The sequence below is a fragment of the Staurois parvus genome, unplaced genomic scaffold, assembly GCF_062004578.1.
Source record: "Staurois parvus isolate SC_StPar_1 unplaced genomic scaffold, SC_StPar_1.0 ptg000132l, whole genome shotgun sequence".
In the NCBI taxonomy this organism is placed as follows: domain Eukaryota; kingdom Metazoa; phylum Chordata; class Amphibia; order Anura; family Ranidae; genus Staurois; species Staurois parvus.
In genome coordinates, this window is record NW_028317928.1 from 3,301,121 (window position 1) to 3,315,384 (window position 14,264).

The window sequence follows — 14,264 nt, forward strand, 5'->3', positions numbered from 1 at the left end:
TTCCTCCCACTGATACCAATGATAGGGCACTATTCCTCCAACTTATACCAATGATGGGGCACTATTCCTCCAACTGACACCAATGATGGGGCACTATTCCTCCCACTGATATCAATGATGGGGCACTATTCCTCCCACTGATACCAACAACGGGGCACTATTCCACCCACTGATTCCATTGATGGGGCACCTTTCTTTCCACTGACGCTAATGATAGTGCACTATTTCTCCAACTGACACCAATAATGGGGTACTATTCCACCCACTGACTCCATCAATGGGGCACCTTTCTTTCCACTGACACTAATGATGGGGTACTATTCCTCCAACTGACACCAATAATGGGGCACTATTCCATCCTCTGAGTCCATGATGGGGCACCTTTCTTTCCACTGATACCAATGATAGGGCACTATTTCTCCAACTGACACCAATAATGGGGCACTATTCGACCCACTGACTCCATCGTTGGGGCGCCTTTCTTTCCACTGACACCATCAATGGGGTCCTATTCCTCCCACTAAATCCAATGATGGGACATTGGTTATTGCCACCGATGCTGGAGTATTTTCTACTCCCACTGACCACAGTATGGCCCCCCAAAGCTTGAAGGACAGTAAACTGTCCCTTTGAGTAAAAACTTTGGAGACCCCTGACATACAGCTTACATTTAATATATAATATAATATAATGCGATAGTTTTCACAGGGTGCAAGTCTAATAAAAAAGATAATATTACCCTCTCCTCAAAGGGCACAGTATGGCTACAATTATTAAAACATCTCATCAGGACTTCAACAAAATGGCCACCAACCCTCCTGCATTGAGGTCACTTCCACTTTTCCCAAAATCTTCCCTAGGCTGAACAATATCATCCAATCCTCCACATGGCTTATGCTGATGCCTGCAACATGCCCAGAGCAAACAATAGAGAAATAATGAGTCAACACAATGTCCTTATTCATAGGAGGGTAGCAGCCATTTTGTTGTAGTACAAATAATCATTATTTGTTATGTCATAAAGATAACACAATGAAATATTTCCTGGAAAAGGGGCTTAAACATTTTGTTTCTAAATAAACATAATGTAGTGATTACATGTGTATAAATATGCAAATGTTTTAATGCTGTTGTCTTAAGTGCAGGAGGGTTGGTGGCCATTTTTCTGTAGCCCAAAGGTTGGGACAGATCTTTAGTTGTGTGAGAATCCGCCTGGTGGGGATGTGAGTGTGGAGAGTGTGTGCCCAGGGAGGAGGAGGTAATAATGTCTTCTTATTATGAGAGAAGGGGGTCCCAGCACTGTGTGTGGACTGGATGGGGGGGATCATGTCACCTCCACACATCCTCATCTTCCTGCCACTCCTCTGATTTGTAGAACATTAGATGGGGGGCTTTGATAGGGCTGATGGCGTGGGGGATGTATTTCCAAGAAAGTCACGACACATGTATTATCAAAATCTTCCTATAAAATGCTGGAGGCCACTGTGGATAGAATGTAGAAAAGGAGTGGGGCAGCAGCATGTTCAAAGCTTCCTTCTACCTAGGCAATAAGTCGATATCTGAGGAAGAGCAAGAATGAAAATTGTGAGTGTATGTAGAAGTTTCCATAGAATAATGCTCCATATCCAATGAAACGATGAAATTTGAACAAATAACTTGGACATTTTATTTCAGGTTTTCTTTATCCTAATAGCTTTGTTTGCTGTATACTGTATGCTTTCCTTGATAGACTCTTCAAGAACAAGAAATGACATACAGAATATTTTGAAGGACCTAATGACCTGTGCAAAGATGTTATGATGGAGAACCGGCCGCCCCTCACATCACCGGGTAAGAGGAGACTTTCATTTCTTGTGTTGAGGATCCACCTAAATACACACATCCTCTGATATAAAGACATAGAAACCATAGAGGAGTGGGAGTAAATAGAAGGACACAAGGATCTGTAGAAGGACGTCATGATGGAGGACCGGCCATTCCTCAAATCAACGGGTGAGAGGAGACTTCCATTTCTTGTATTGAGGATCCACCTAGATACACACATCCTCTGATAGAAAGACATAGAAACAATGTATTCAGTCAGTGTGTGTGTTTCCTACAGATGGATCCAGTAATGGGAACCCAGCAGAGAGATGTCCCCGTCCTCTGTATTCCCGGGACTCCACACAGGACCATCAGGAGATCCCTCAGGAGGATCAGGTAGATAATATTTAGTTTCCTGATTAAAATGTGTTTATCTTCATATGTCAGAACTGTTAAAATCTTACTATATTTTGCAGGCTGAAGGCTTGGTTGTTATTAAAGTTGAAGATGAAGAAGAGCCGTACATAAGGAGTGATGATCCATGTAAGGAGGAGGAGATGCCTCCAGAGATTAGCACAGGTGAGGAATAAACACTAAATCCAGAGAAGAGTCCCAGATCCTCCTTGTTCAGTCACTACAACATTGTCTTCTTCTTCCCCCTCCTCTGTCAGTAGGCAGTAATCGGGGGACAGCATGTGCCCAGTGGGAGAGTCAGGAGCCATCAGCCTCTATGGCAGAGGTCTCCAAACTGTGGTCCACACGCCAGATGTGGATCTTTACTTGCCTTTATCCAGCCCTTGGGGCACTATTACTCCCACTGGTACAAGGTGCTAATCCTCCCACTGACACCAATGATGGGGCACTATTCCTCCCACTGACACCAATGATGGAGCACTATTCCACCCACTGACACCAATGATGGGGCACTAATCCACTGACACTAATGATGATACAGTATTCCTAATGCTAACACCAATGAGGGGGCACTATTCCTTCTCCTACCACAGGCGCTATGCAATTTTTTTTTCTCCATCTGACCACGAAGCTTGAGGCATTGTCCACTCTTGCTGATACTGGGGCATTTTCAACCCCCACTGGCCACAGTCCGATGGGGGACATTCTTCCACTGACACCAATGATGGAGCACTATTCCTCCCACTGACACCAAGGATGGGGCACTATTCCTCCCACAGATACAAACAATGGGGTACTATTACTTCCACTGACATCAATGATGGGGCAATATTCCTCCCGCTGATACCAATGATGGGGCACTATTCCTCCCACTGATACCAATGATGAGGCACTATTCCTCCCACTGATATCAATGATGGGGCACTATTCCTCCCACTGATACCAATGATGGAGCACTATTCTTGCCACTGACACCAATGATGGAGCACTATTCCTCCCACTGATACCAATGATGGGGAACTATTCCTCCCACTGATACCAATGATGGGGCACTATTCCTCCCAGTAATACCAATGATGGGGCACTATTCCTCCCACTGATACCAATGATGGGGCACTATTCCTCCCAATGACACCAATGATGGGGCACTATTCCTCCCAATGACACCAATGATGGGGCACTATTCCTCCCACTGACACCAATGATGGGGCACTATTCCTCCCACTAATACCAATGATGGAGCACTATTCCTCCCACTAATACGAATGATGAGGCACTATTCCTCCCGCTGATACCAATGATGGGGCACTATTCCTCCCACTAATACCAATGATGGGGCACTATTCCTCCCACTGATATCAATGATGGAGCACTATTCTTGCCACTGACACCAATGATGGAGCACTATTCCTCCCACTAATACCATTGATGGGGCACTATTCCTCCCACTGATATCAATGATGGAGCACTATTCTTGCCACTGACACCAATGATGGAGCACTATTCCTCCCACTAATACTAATGATGGGGCATTATTCCTCCCACTAATACTAATGATAGGGCACTATTCCTCCCACTGATACCAATGATGGGACACTATTCCTCCCACTGAAACCAATGATGGGGAACTATTCCTCCCACTGATACCAATGACGGGGAACTATTCCTCCCACTGACACTAATGTTGGGACACTATTCCTCCCACTGATACCAATGATGGGGAACTATTCCTCCCACTGACACCAATGATGTGGCACTATTTCTCCTACTGACACTAATGATGACACACTACTCCTCCCACTGACACCAATGAGGGGGCACTATTCCTCCTCCTACCACAGGCGCTATACACTTTTTTTTTTCTTCCATCTGACCACCAAGCTTGAGTCATTGTCTTTGCTTGCTGATACTAGGGCATTTTCAACCCCCACTGGCCACAGTCCGAGGGATAATAAACTGACCCTAATTTAAGAAATTTGGAGACCCCAGCTATAATGCCTCCTCACATCATGTTATTGAGATGTGACCAGTCTCCATCAACACACACTCTATGGGGTCTTCATACATCTCAGTACAGGGGGCTTCACTCTCATCTTTATTCACAGACCCCAGAGACACCAAAGAGACTCCGAGAGATGTCAAAGCTGACGAGGAGGAAGAAGGACGTGTGAGGATTAAAGAGGAGGAAATCCCTATAGAGATCAGCACAGGTGAACAACAGACACCATCCACAGAATGTGTTTACCAATTTTCTTGTTTAAGGGATGTTTTTTCCATTTATGGGTTGGTTCTGTGCATTTTGTTCACTGAATTAATCTCGCCATTTGTGTAGTAATTGGTTAGTGGTTAACACATTTGCTTGCAGCACTGGGGTCCTTGGTTCGAATCTCCGACATGGTCATTGCCTGCATGACAATCAATCTGACCACAATTATGTTTCATACAGATATACACAAAAACCTTCCCCCTAGGTATGATCCCAAAACTACATTACATAAATAGGTAAACAATTAAACACAAGAAAACAATAGGCAGTCTACTTCACTTCTCCAATCGGTAACTCAAGAAAAATATTTAGAGCTAACCATTACTCAGTGTCAGATTTTATACGGTTGAATGTGTCACCCACCCACATGGAAGAAAAATATATTTTAAATATATTTTAAAAATACATTCTTAATATATTCTCCCCAAATATACAGTATTGACATATATTTCAAATACTACAATTTTGGCCGTATTCAATATATTTCAATATATTTGTGAATATATTATTAAAAATATATTCAGAACACACGTGCGATATATATCAAAGTGTCATTTGGAATGCATTTACAAGTATATTTAAAAATCTATGTTTAAAAGCATTTTTTTTAGATATTCAAATATATCTGGAAAATATATTTTGAAAAATATATTTTTAAATTTATGCCTTTGGAAAATATATTTTAATTTACATTTTTGGAATACGTTAAAATATAGGCCAATATATTGTAAATATATGTCGCATGTATAATTTTTTTTCCTAAATATATTGAAAATATTTTTCTCTTCCATATGGGCATTGTTACTCATTTTAAGCAGAAGATACATTTCTGGATGAATATCACTCTCTCGATGATTAGGAAATTCAACTTGATTAAAATGAAACTACTCCCACTCATGGCTTTTTTTCAGCAGGAACGCAGGGGAACACAGGAACAGGGGGGGAACGCAGGAACGTGGGGGAACACAGGAACGCGGGGGAACACAGTTCCGCCATCTCCAGCTTTGAATGTATTTAGTAGTATGGGGCGCTGAGGTGTGCTGGAGGGTCTAATAATGCTGGCTGCTGGGGGGGGGGGGGGGTCCATTGTTGCATGGTGGTATATTGTTGCTGAGGAGGCCCATTGTTGCTGGTGGGGATCTATTGTTGAAGGAGGGCTCTATTACTTCTGGCTGCTGGAGAGTCTATAGATGCTGGCTGCTCTGAATTCTGCTGTTGTTGGGGGATCCATTGTTGCATGGTGGTATATTGTTCCTGAGGAGGTCCATTGTAGCTGGTGGGGATCTGTTGTTGCTAGGAGGTCAATTGTTACTGGAAGGGATCTACTGTTGAGGGAGGGGTCTATTGTTTCTGTCTGCTGGAGATTCTGTTGATTCTGGCTGCTCTTAAATCTGTTGTTGCTGGGGGATATTTTGTTGTGGTTGTCCATTGTTGCTGGGGGAATCTGTTGTTGTTGGAGGAGGGTCTATTGCTGCTGGCTGCAGGGGATCTATTTTACTGCTCTTCTTGTTGTCATGAACAAATTCCATACAAATTACTTAGCACCACAAAACGATACTTGGCTCCATATTCTCTAAAAGACGTGGTACTAGGAGGTGGGTAGGGGTTGGAACCAAGGGACGGTACTCGGACGCGGGTAGGGGGAGGACTCAGAAGGGTTAGTTGCTGCACCTATTTTCTGAAAAAAAAAAAACAACCCTGCTCCCACATGGAAGAAAAATATATTGTACATATATTGTAAAAATATTGTTCCCAAATATATTGACATATATTTGAAATACTACAATTTTGTCCATATTCAATATATATATATATATATATATATATTGCATGTTGAAATGCGTTTTTTATATATTACAAAAGATATGAAAAATATTTTTAAAAATATATTTTTTTTAAATATATTCTTCAGATTGTTTTTAACATTGTTTTTAAAAAAGTCATTTTAACATATATTTTTACATATATTTGTATATGCATTACAAAAATGTAGATTGAATGAATTGATTTTTAAAGACACACAGTATATTTGAACATGTATTTTTAAAAATATTTTTCATATATTTTATAATAAAAATGCATTTCAACATAGAGTATATATATATTTATTTATTGAAATACATTTTGAAATATATTGAATACGGCCAAAATTGTAGTATTTCAAATAATATATGTCAATATATTTGGGAAGAATATTTTAAAAATATATTTAAAATATATTTTTCTTCCATGTGGGTTATGTTATATATCCTGCGGAATCCCCTGTGTGGATTTTCCAATCTATACATGACTTGCTTTATGAGTTTCTCTGGCAAGGTAGTATCCCCAGGCTCCGTCTCGGGATCCCACAACAACCTTGGAAGGAAGGAGGTTTAACTGTGTAAGAGTTTTATAAATATTTCTTAGCTGGCCAACTAGTTTTCGCACACGGATGGTTGACTTGCCTTCTGGATGATGCTACTGTGGCCTTAGAGGCGGCTGTAGTTGGCTTCTATGAAGCCCTGGCCCACCTAGTGTGTAGAGGTCCCAAGTCCCCATACGTTTTAACTGTCTCAATGAGATCTGTAATGTGGGCTTGGATAGTGGCGCATGGGGCTGAGTTTGGAGGACCTTTCATACCTTCTGCTCATGCTCCCCTATGGAAAAATCCTAATCTATCCCATTTCTACATGTATGAGGACCTTATTGCGTGGACAAGGTATTGGGTTAAAAAATTAGGTGACATTACAAATAATGGTAATTTAAGAACTTTGATAAGTTCTAGTCATTGTATCACCTTCCTAATAAGCAGTTTTTCCGCTGTATACAATTGTGGCACGCATATCAAGCACAGTTCAGGTCCTCCAGGGTTCCCTTTTCCCCTTTTCTGAGAGATGATAAGTTACCTAGGCCTTTTTCCACTATATACAAGTTTCTTTTCCCTGAAACCCATAAACTCCTGAGCGTGTGTAGGTCTAGGTGGGAGTCAGTGGTCCCTGATCTGGACATGGAGGAGTGGGAAGACGTTTGGGATGAGGCTTATACCAGACTTGTATTAGACCAACTAATGCATTTTAAATTCTTGCACCGAATATATATGACCCCAGCTAAGACTGCTAAAAAATTTTAACCTGGCGCTGTTCTGCTGGTGGGGCTGGTTTCATGTACATCTTCTCGGAATGTGCAGCTATACAGAGGTTTTGGTCTGAGGTTCTCCGGTACATCCAGGCTATGTCCTGAAGTCCATCAGTGAGATTAAACAAAGTGAGAGCTTACCACCTAAACCTAATTACAGCAAACAATAGTTGATGCCGGGAAACCTGGAACAGAAAATAAAGTTTCTTAACCCCACATATGCTGGAATTTAACTATGCACAGTATGTCAAGGGGTGACAGAAACAATCTCGCCAGCCCTAATGGCATGGAAAGGGTAGCTGGTATAATTCATGACCAGTCAGGTACCCGGAGAATTGATATAACCCTCTTGCGGAAAAGATTCCTTGCAACCCCAAGAGGGGGGTCTCCTTAGTCCTGGGTCCATTGTTGGTTGGAAGGAGGCTGACCCCCAGACCCTTCCAGGACCCCAAGTCATGGTGGTTTCTGTGACAATGCCTTTCGTCAAGGAGTCCCCTGTCTTTATGGCCTGACGTAATGGTCAAACCAGGTGCGTGCTTGCCCTGCTACAGGGCTAGTTTATTCTAAGTTTGGTTGTGGTATATATAGAGGACTAGAAGGTAGCATTTGATCAATTGTAAACCCTGAACAGCATTATTGCCTTTGAAGGAAGATAGCACACATTCCTGAAAGAGCTTGGTCATTTGGTCAGTTCGTAATGACATTCCTATAGTATGAAGTCAGCTAAGGATTCATTCTTAGATATCGCTGAGCCAATAATAATAAGGAAATATGAAATTTCCCCATAAGTAATAACCCAGAAAATAGCGTCCTTGTTCAGTCACTTTGACAATCTCAGTCAGTAGGCAGTAATGGGGAGACAGTATGGGGTTTATTTACTAAAGCTGGAGAGTCCAAAATCAGACTCCCTTCTGCATAGAAACCAATCAGCTTCCAGGTTTCATTGCCAAAGCTTCATTGAACAAGTTGAGGTTAGAAGCTGATTGGTTTCTATGCAGAAGGGAGTCTGATCTTGGACTCTCCAGCTTTAGTAAATAAACCCCTATGTGTCCAGTGGGGGACTCAGGAGCCATCAACCTTTATAACTTTGGGGGGGGGGGGGTGAGGGGGAGCCTATATGTTGCCATGGAAAGCTTTGTAAGCTCTTTGTATGAGTTTCAAACTATGACAGAGGATGTAATGTAGAACTTCTCCCTGTAATATACCTGATACATACCTTATTCCTGTATTTTCTCCACTGCCCCCAGATGGACAATACAGATGGTTTGGCACCAAGCAACGCCCTGTTATTTTTCATGATGGTGACATAGAGGATGATGATTCCGTATTCAATCCTTCAGATGAAAACCCCATCACCCCAAATCTCTGTCCAACACCACACAGTGCTAATAAACTCTTGTCTTCTCCACCTGGAGAACATATTTTAGAGGGAGCAAAGCTTGCGGAACACCAGAGAACTTACCCAGCCAAGAAGCCATTTTCATGTTCTGAATGCGGGAAATGTTTTACGCGAAAGTCATCTCTCATCACACATGAAAGACTTCACACAGGAGAGAAGCCATATTCATGCTCTGAATGTGGAAAATGTTTTACTACCAGATCTCACCTCATTAACCACGAGACAACTCATACAGCTGAGAAACCTTTTTCCTGCTCCGAGTGTGGGAGGTGTTTTTCCCGCAAGGTAATTCTCATGTCCCACCAGAGGTCACACACAGGGGAGAAGCCATATTCATGTCTGGAATGTGAGAGATGTTTTTCTTCAAAAGATCAACTTATCAGACACCAGACTCGTCACACAGGGGAACGACCTTTTTCATGTTTAGAATGTGGGAAATGTTTCAGACAGAAGTCGGATTTTGCCAAACACAAGAGAGCCCACACCTCTGAAAAGCCCTTTACCTGTTCGGAGTGTGGGAAAAGGTACTCTTGGAAAAACCAGCTTATTAGACATCAGAGGGGCCACACAGGTGAAAAGCCATTTTCCTGCAGGGACTGTGGCAAATGTTTTTTAGAAAGGTGGCTTCTGGTTAACCACGAGAGAGCTCACAGGTCCGAGAAACCCTTCCCCTGTACTGAATGTGGAGAATGTTTTTCCCGGAGAGGACACCTCATCTCACACCTGAGGTCCCACACAGGGGAGAAGCCTTATTCATGTTCTGAATGCGGCAAATGTTTCAGCGGACGGCCTAATCTCATTGCACACCAAAGAATTCACACAGGTGACCGCCCGTTTTTATGCACTGAATGCGGGAAATGTTTTTCTGATAAATCAAACCTTGCTGCCCATCAGAGAATCCACACCGGTGATCGCATCTACTCCTGTTCAGAGTGTGGAAGAGGCTTCACTCAAAGGTCAAATCTTGTTAGACATGAGAGAGTCCACACCGGTGTTCAACCATTTTCCTGCTCCAAATGTGAGAAAAAGTTCTCAAGGAAATCTTCCCTCATCTCACATCTTAGTTCCCACAAGAGGAAAGAGGTGGAAGATATTGAAGCCAAGGAAATCTTGCTGTAGACGTAAGATGGTGGTCAGATGTGCAGGTCTGTCTGAAGGACATCAAGTTGTTACAGAGACATCAATGGAGGAATCAACCAAGCGTGCATGATTATGTCATAGTGGGAAAAAAAAAACAGGTAGCCAATTTTAGATATCTTTGGTGACAACATATCTTAGTGGACACAGTGGCAGTCCCCTACCTATGATATGGTAACCGGGGAGCATTAGCTTCGACCCATAGATATGACTGTTGCCCAATCATGTCTGTGGTCGGCTCAAAGCAAAACCTGTACTGGGAGCAAACAAAAAGCAAAAACAAAGTATAATGCTACTGTAGAACTGGTACCATAATGTTTCTACCGTTCTTATGATATCTTGTCCCTCTAATTTGCCACTAGAGCTCCTGAGGATCCCCTCTAAATAGTGAGGGGAGTGGGGGGAGGGAGCGCTAAGACGCATCTACCCTGTGTGCGTTTGGGGATGGACCATCAGCAATGGGGGTTAGTAGAAGGTCCATGTGGAGGTGGTGTCCAAGTCCATCTGTAGTGGGGGGCTTGAAGTAGTATGGACTTGTCCGAGGAGGCAACCGGCTGTAAGAGCTTGTAGATACTCCTAATGCAGGTAGAGAAGAGAGACAGCAGCACCACTCTAAGTGTAGACGGTTAAAATCAGGCAGATTAAATAGTAAAATTGCACTCACATAGGTAACAGGTAGGCATGTCAAGAGATGGAGGTCCAGCGGGAGCATCAGGTCCTTTGGCTGTGCTCTGGGTGTTTTCCCGCCACTCCAGTGGTGTCTAAGGCTCAGAGAGTAGCAGAAGGGTGCAGGGAGGCTCGCAGGGATGATGTCACTGCACGGACCGGGTTTCCAAGATCGCACGCATTCAGAGCATGCTCACTCATCGTCAGGACGATCGGTTAAAATCAGGTACGACCGTAGGAGTGAGCATGCTCCGAACATGCGCCATCTTGGAAACCCAGTCCATGCGGTGACACCATCCCTGCGAGCCTCCCTGCACCCCTCTGCTACTCCTCGAGCCCTGGAAACCACTGGAGCGGCAGAAAAACACCCAGAGCGCAGCCAAGGGACCTGATGCTCCCACTGGACCTCCGTATCTTGACATGCCTACCTGTTACCTATCTATGTGAGTGCAGTTTTACCATGAAATCTGCCTGATTTTAACCATCTACACTTAGAGTGGCACTGCCATCTCTCTTCTCTACCCTCTAAATAGCGGCTTGCTGAAAAGCCTAGGCACCCTTTACATGGCAATGCTCTGACCTGGTGATTGGTTGGTCAAGCACTGAACATTTTTGGATGCCTGTCCTCTTCATACTCACAAGTTTTCAGGGTACTGGAGCTCATAAAATGAAATTCTGTTGCATATTATAGTGCTTCGTCTATAACTCTAGCATTAATTGGAATTATTTTCCCCTGGTCCAGGTGTACATTATACTACTAGAACTCCAGCTGAATGATTTTTTGTTTAGTTTGTTGCTGTTTCTGACACCATTGGAGAATTTCCCCTCACTTCCTGTCCTGGTGACCAGCCAGAACATAATGGGGGATCTGCACAACGAGGATACAGACAGCAATGAAGCCAAATAGACCTCTACACTTTGGTGCGTTTATTGTTGTCTGTGTTTCCATTGAAGACTCCTACTTCTTGTTCTAATGACAACATGGAGGAGAAATTGGGGGAAGCGCCAGCTGCCATCAGTGGAATGAGTTCCTTTCATGGACTCTAATGAACTTTTATGAAATTCCATGGATAATGTAATAGCCAGTTGAGCACGGTCTTATACATGCGCCAGACACTTTTTTCCTATTCTAGCTGAATCTAATGATAACATGGTGAATGATAAGTAGGGATGCACCGATGTACCATTTTGCAAAATCGCGTTCCATTGACGTCAATGCAAAAACGCCCCCTAGTGACTTCAGGTCAATATCGCGTCCCTTTAACTTCAATGCAAAAATGCTCCCTAGTGACTTCAATGCAAAACCATGTCCCTTAGACTTCAGTGCAAAATCACGTCCCATAGACTTCAATGCAAAATTGTGTCACTTTGACTACAATGCAAAAATGCTCCCTAGTGACTTCAATGCAAAATTGCATCCTACAGCCTTCAATGGAAAATCACATCTCATAGGCTTCAATGCAAAATGGCGTCCCATAGACTTCTATACAAAATGATCCCTAGAGACTTCAATGCAAAATTACGTCCCATAGATTTCAATGCAAAATCGTGTCCCATAGACTCTAATGCAAAAACGCCCCCTAGAGACTTCAATGCAAAATTGCATCCCATAGATGTCAATGCAAAATCGTTTCCCATAGACTTCAATGCAAAAACGCCCACTAGTGACTTTAATGCAATATTGCATCCAATAGACTTCAATGCGAAATCGCGTCCCATTGACTTCAATGCAAAAACATCAGCCACATTAATTTAAAAAAAAAGTCCATCTGTAATTTTTTGTTTTGGCACTGTAATTTTCATTTCGGTGCACCACTGATAAGTGAATGAAAGCTTCCAAAGATAAAACTGAAAAACTCTTAAGAGAGATTCTAAACTTTCCATAATCTTCCTAAAACCACAGTGGGACGGGAGAGCCCGGACTGGACCCCCTCCTACTGCAATCCAAAAGCAACAAACTCTCTAGCAATATACACCAAACTGAGCATGTGCAAACTTGCCACTGCTGCTATAACTATGGCAGATGGATTGGGGACAGTAGAAGGGGAGGATCAGAGAAGACAGGATCAAACAGCCTTTTTACACAATGCAGAAGATTAACCCCTTAGGTTCCACAGTGAGTATAACAAGCATGCTTTACTGCATATACAGACTGATTGTACTGTTGTGGGTTTAGTCACACTTTAATCTATTCCCTTAATTTTCAGGGATTTCCTCTCACTTCCTGTTTTGGCTTTGGGACAGGAAGTGAAGGTAAATCTCTCAAATGGTACACAGATGGCAAAAAGGTGGGAGGGGTTGTAACTTTCCCTTACTCTATTCAAAATAAAAAAAAAATGCCTATAGATTTACTTGACATAATTCTTCTAAGATAGAACTAAAGGCAAAACAATGTTTTTTCATTTCAGATAGAGCAAGGGACGGTTATAACCCCGTCTGGTTTTTTTTTCACCATCTGTGTCCCATTGGGGAGATTTCCCTTCACTTCCTGTCCCTCAGCCTAATAGGAAGTGAGACCAAATCCCTGCAAATTAAGGGAATTCCTTGGGGCAGCAGAACTCCCCATTGGAAGATTTCCCCTCTATTACTTTTCTGGCAACAACCCCAAATTTGGGGTTTACTTTCACTTTCACTTCAATTATAATGGTAAATAGGGTAAATCTCTCTTGGGGGCATAGACAGCAATACAAACTAACAGGGGTTCAAATCCCTCTCCACTCCATCCAAAACTAGAAAAAAAAAATGTTCCTTTAGTTATACTTTAGGGGTTCATTGAAAAATAAACTATTCATCCATGTTTGCTTTATTTTCATTTTTATACTGAAGGTATTGTTTTTTTGTACTGAATATGTGTCTGTAATACACTGAAAACAATGAAAACGCACTGAAAAATAACAAATAAATGTTTTTTGAGTCTCCTTTACTTTTATTACGTGTCTTCTGAATTATTACCATGTACCATGTGTGGTTTGTGGACCAGTGGCCTGGTGTTCTTTGTTCTTCATAAAATGCGTTGTGACAACTATGTCCACCTAAACAGTTATTTAGACTCTGAAATGTGGTCGTAAATACGGTGTACTGCTAAACCCTCTGCCCAAATCACGAAATTCCCTGCAAACTAAATAGAAAATACACACCTCAAAAAAATTAAAGGAAGACTTTTTAATCAGAGTCTAGCATCAAGTCGATGAAACTCCTGGGATATTGATCTGGTCAGGTAAGTCACAGAGGGGGTTGTTAATCAGTTTTAGCTGCTTTGGTGTTAATGAAATTAACAACAGGTGCACTAGATGGGCAACAGTGAGACAACCCCCAAAACTGGAATGGTTTTACAGGTGGAGGCCACTGACATTTTTTTCCCTACTCATCTTTTCTCACTAGTTTTGCATTTGGCTAGGGTCAGTGTCACTACTGGTAGCACGAGGCCATACCTGGACCCTACGGAGGTTGCACAGGCAGTCCAAC

At 42.5% G+C, this 14,264-nt stretch overlaps 1 protein-coding gene across 2 annotated transcripts; it reads left to right on the forward strand.

Annotated features, from left to right (window-relative positions):
* Window positions 1-1,185: 1,185 nt before the first annotated feature.
* Window positions 1,186-10,758, forward strand: LOC149466173 (uncharacterized). Of its 2 annotated transcripts, none has more exons than XM_089672816.1 (6): window positions 1,186-1,258; window positions 1,730-1,830; window positions 2,102-2,199; window positions 2,280-2,382; window positions 4,323-4,427; window positions 8,845-10,758. In XM_089672816.1, exons 2-6 carry the CDS (start codon window positions 1,797-1,799, stop codon window positions 10,113-10,115), a joined length of 1,611 nt encoding a protein of 536 aa, XP_089528942.1. In that variant the 5' UTR covers window positions 1,186-1,258; window positions 1,730-1,796; the 3' UTR covers window positions 10,116-10,758. The 2 variants fall into 2 exon arrangements, with proteins under 2 accessions (XP_089528942.1, XP_089528941.1); XM_089672815.1 differs by lacking the exon at window positions 1,186-1,258 and adding an exon at window positions 1,291-1,584.
* Window positions 10,759-14,264: the final 3,506 nt, after the last annotated feature.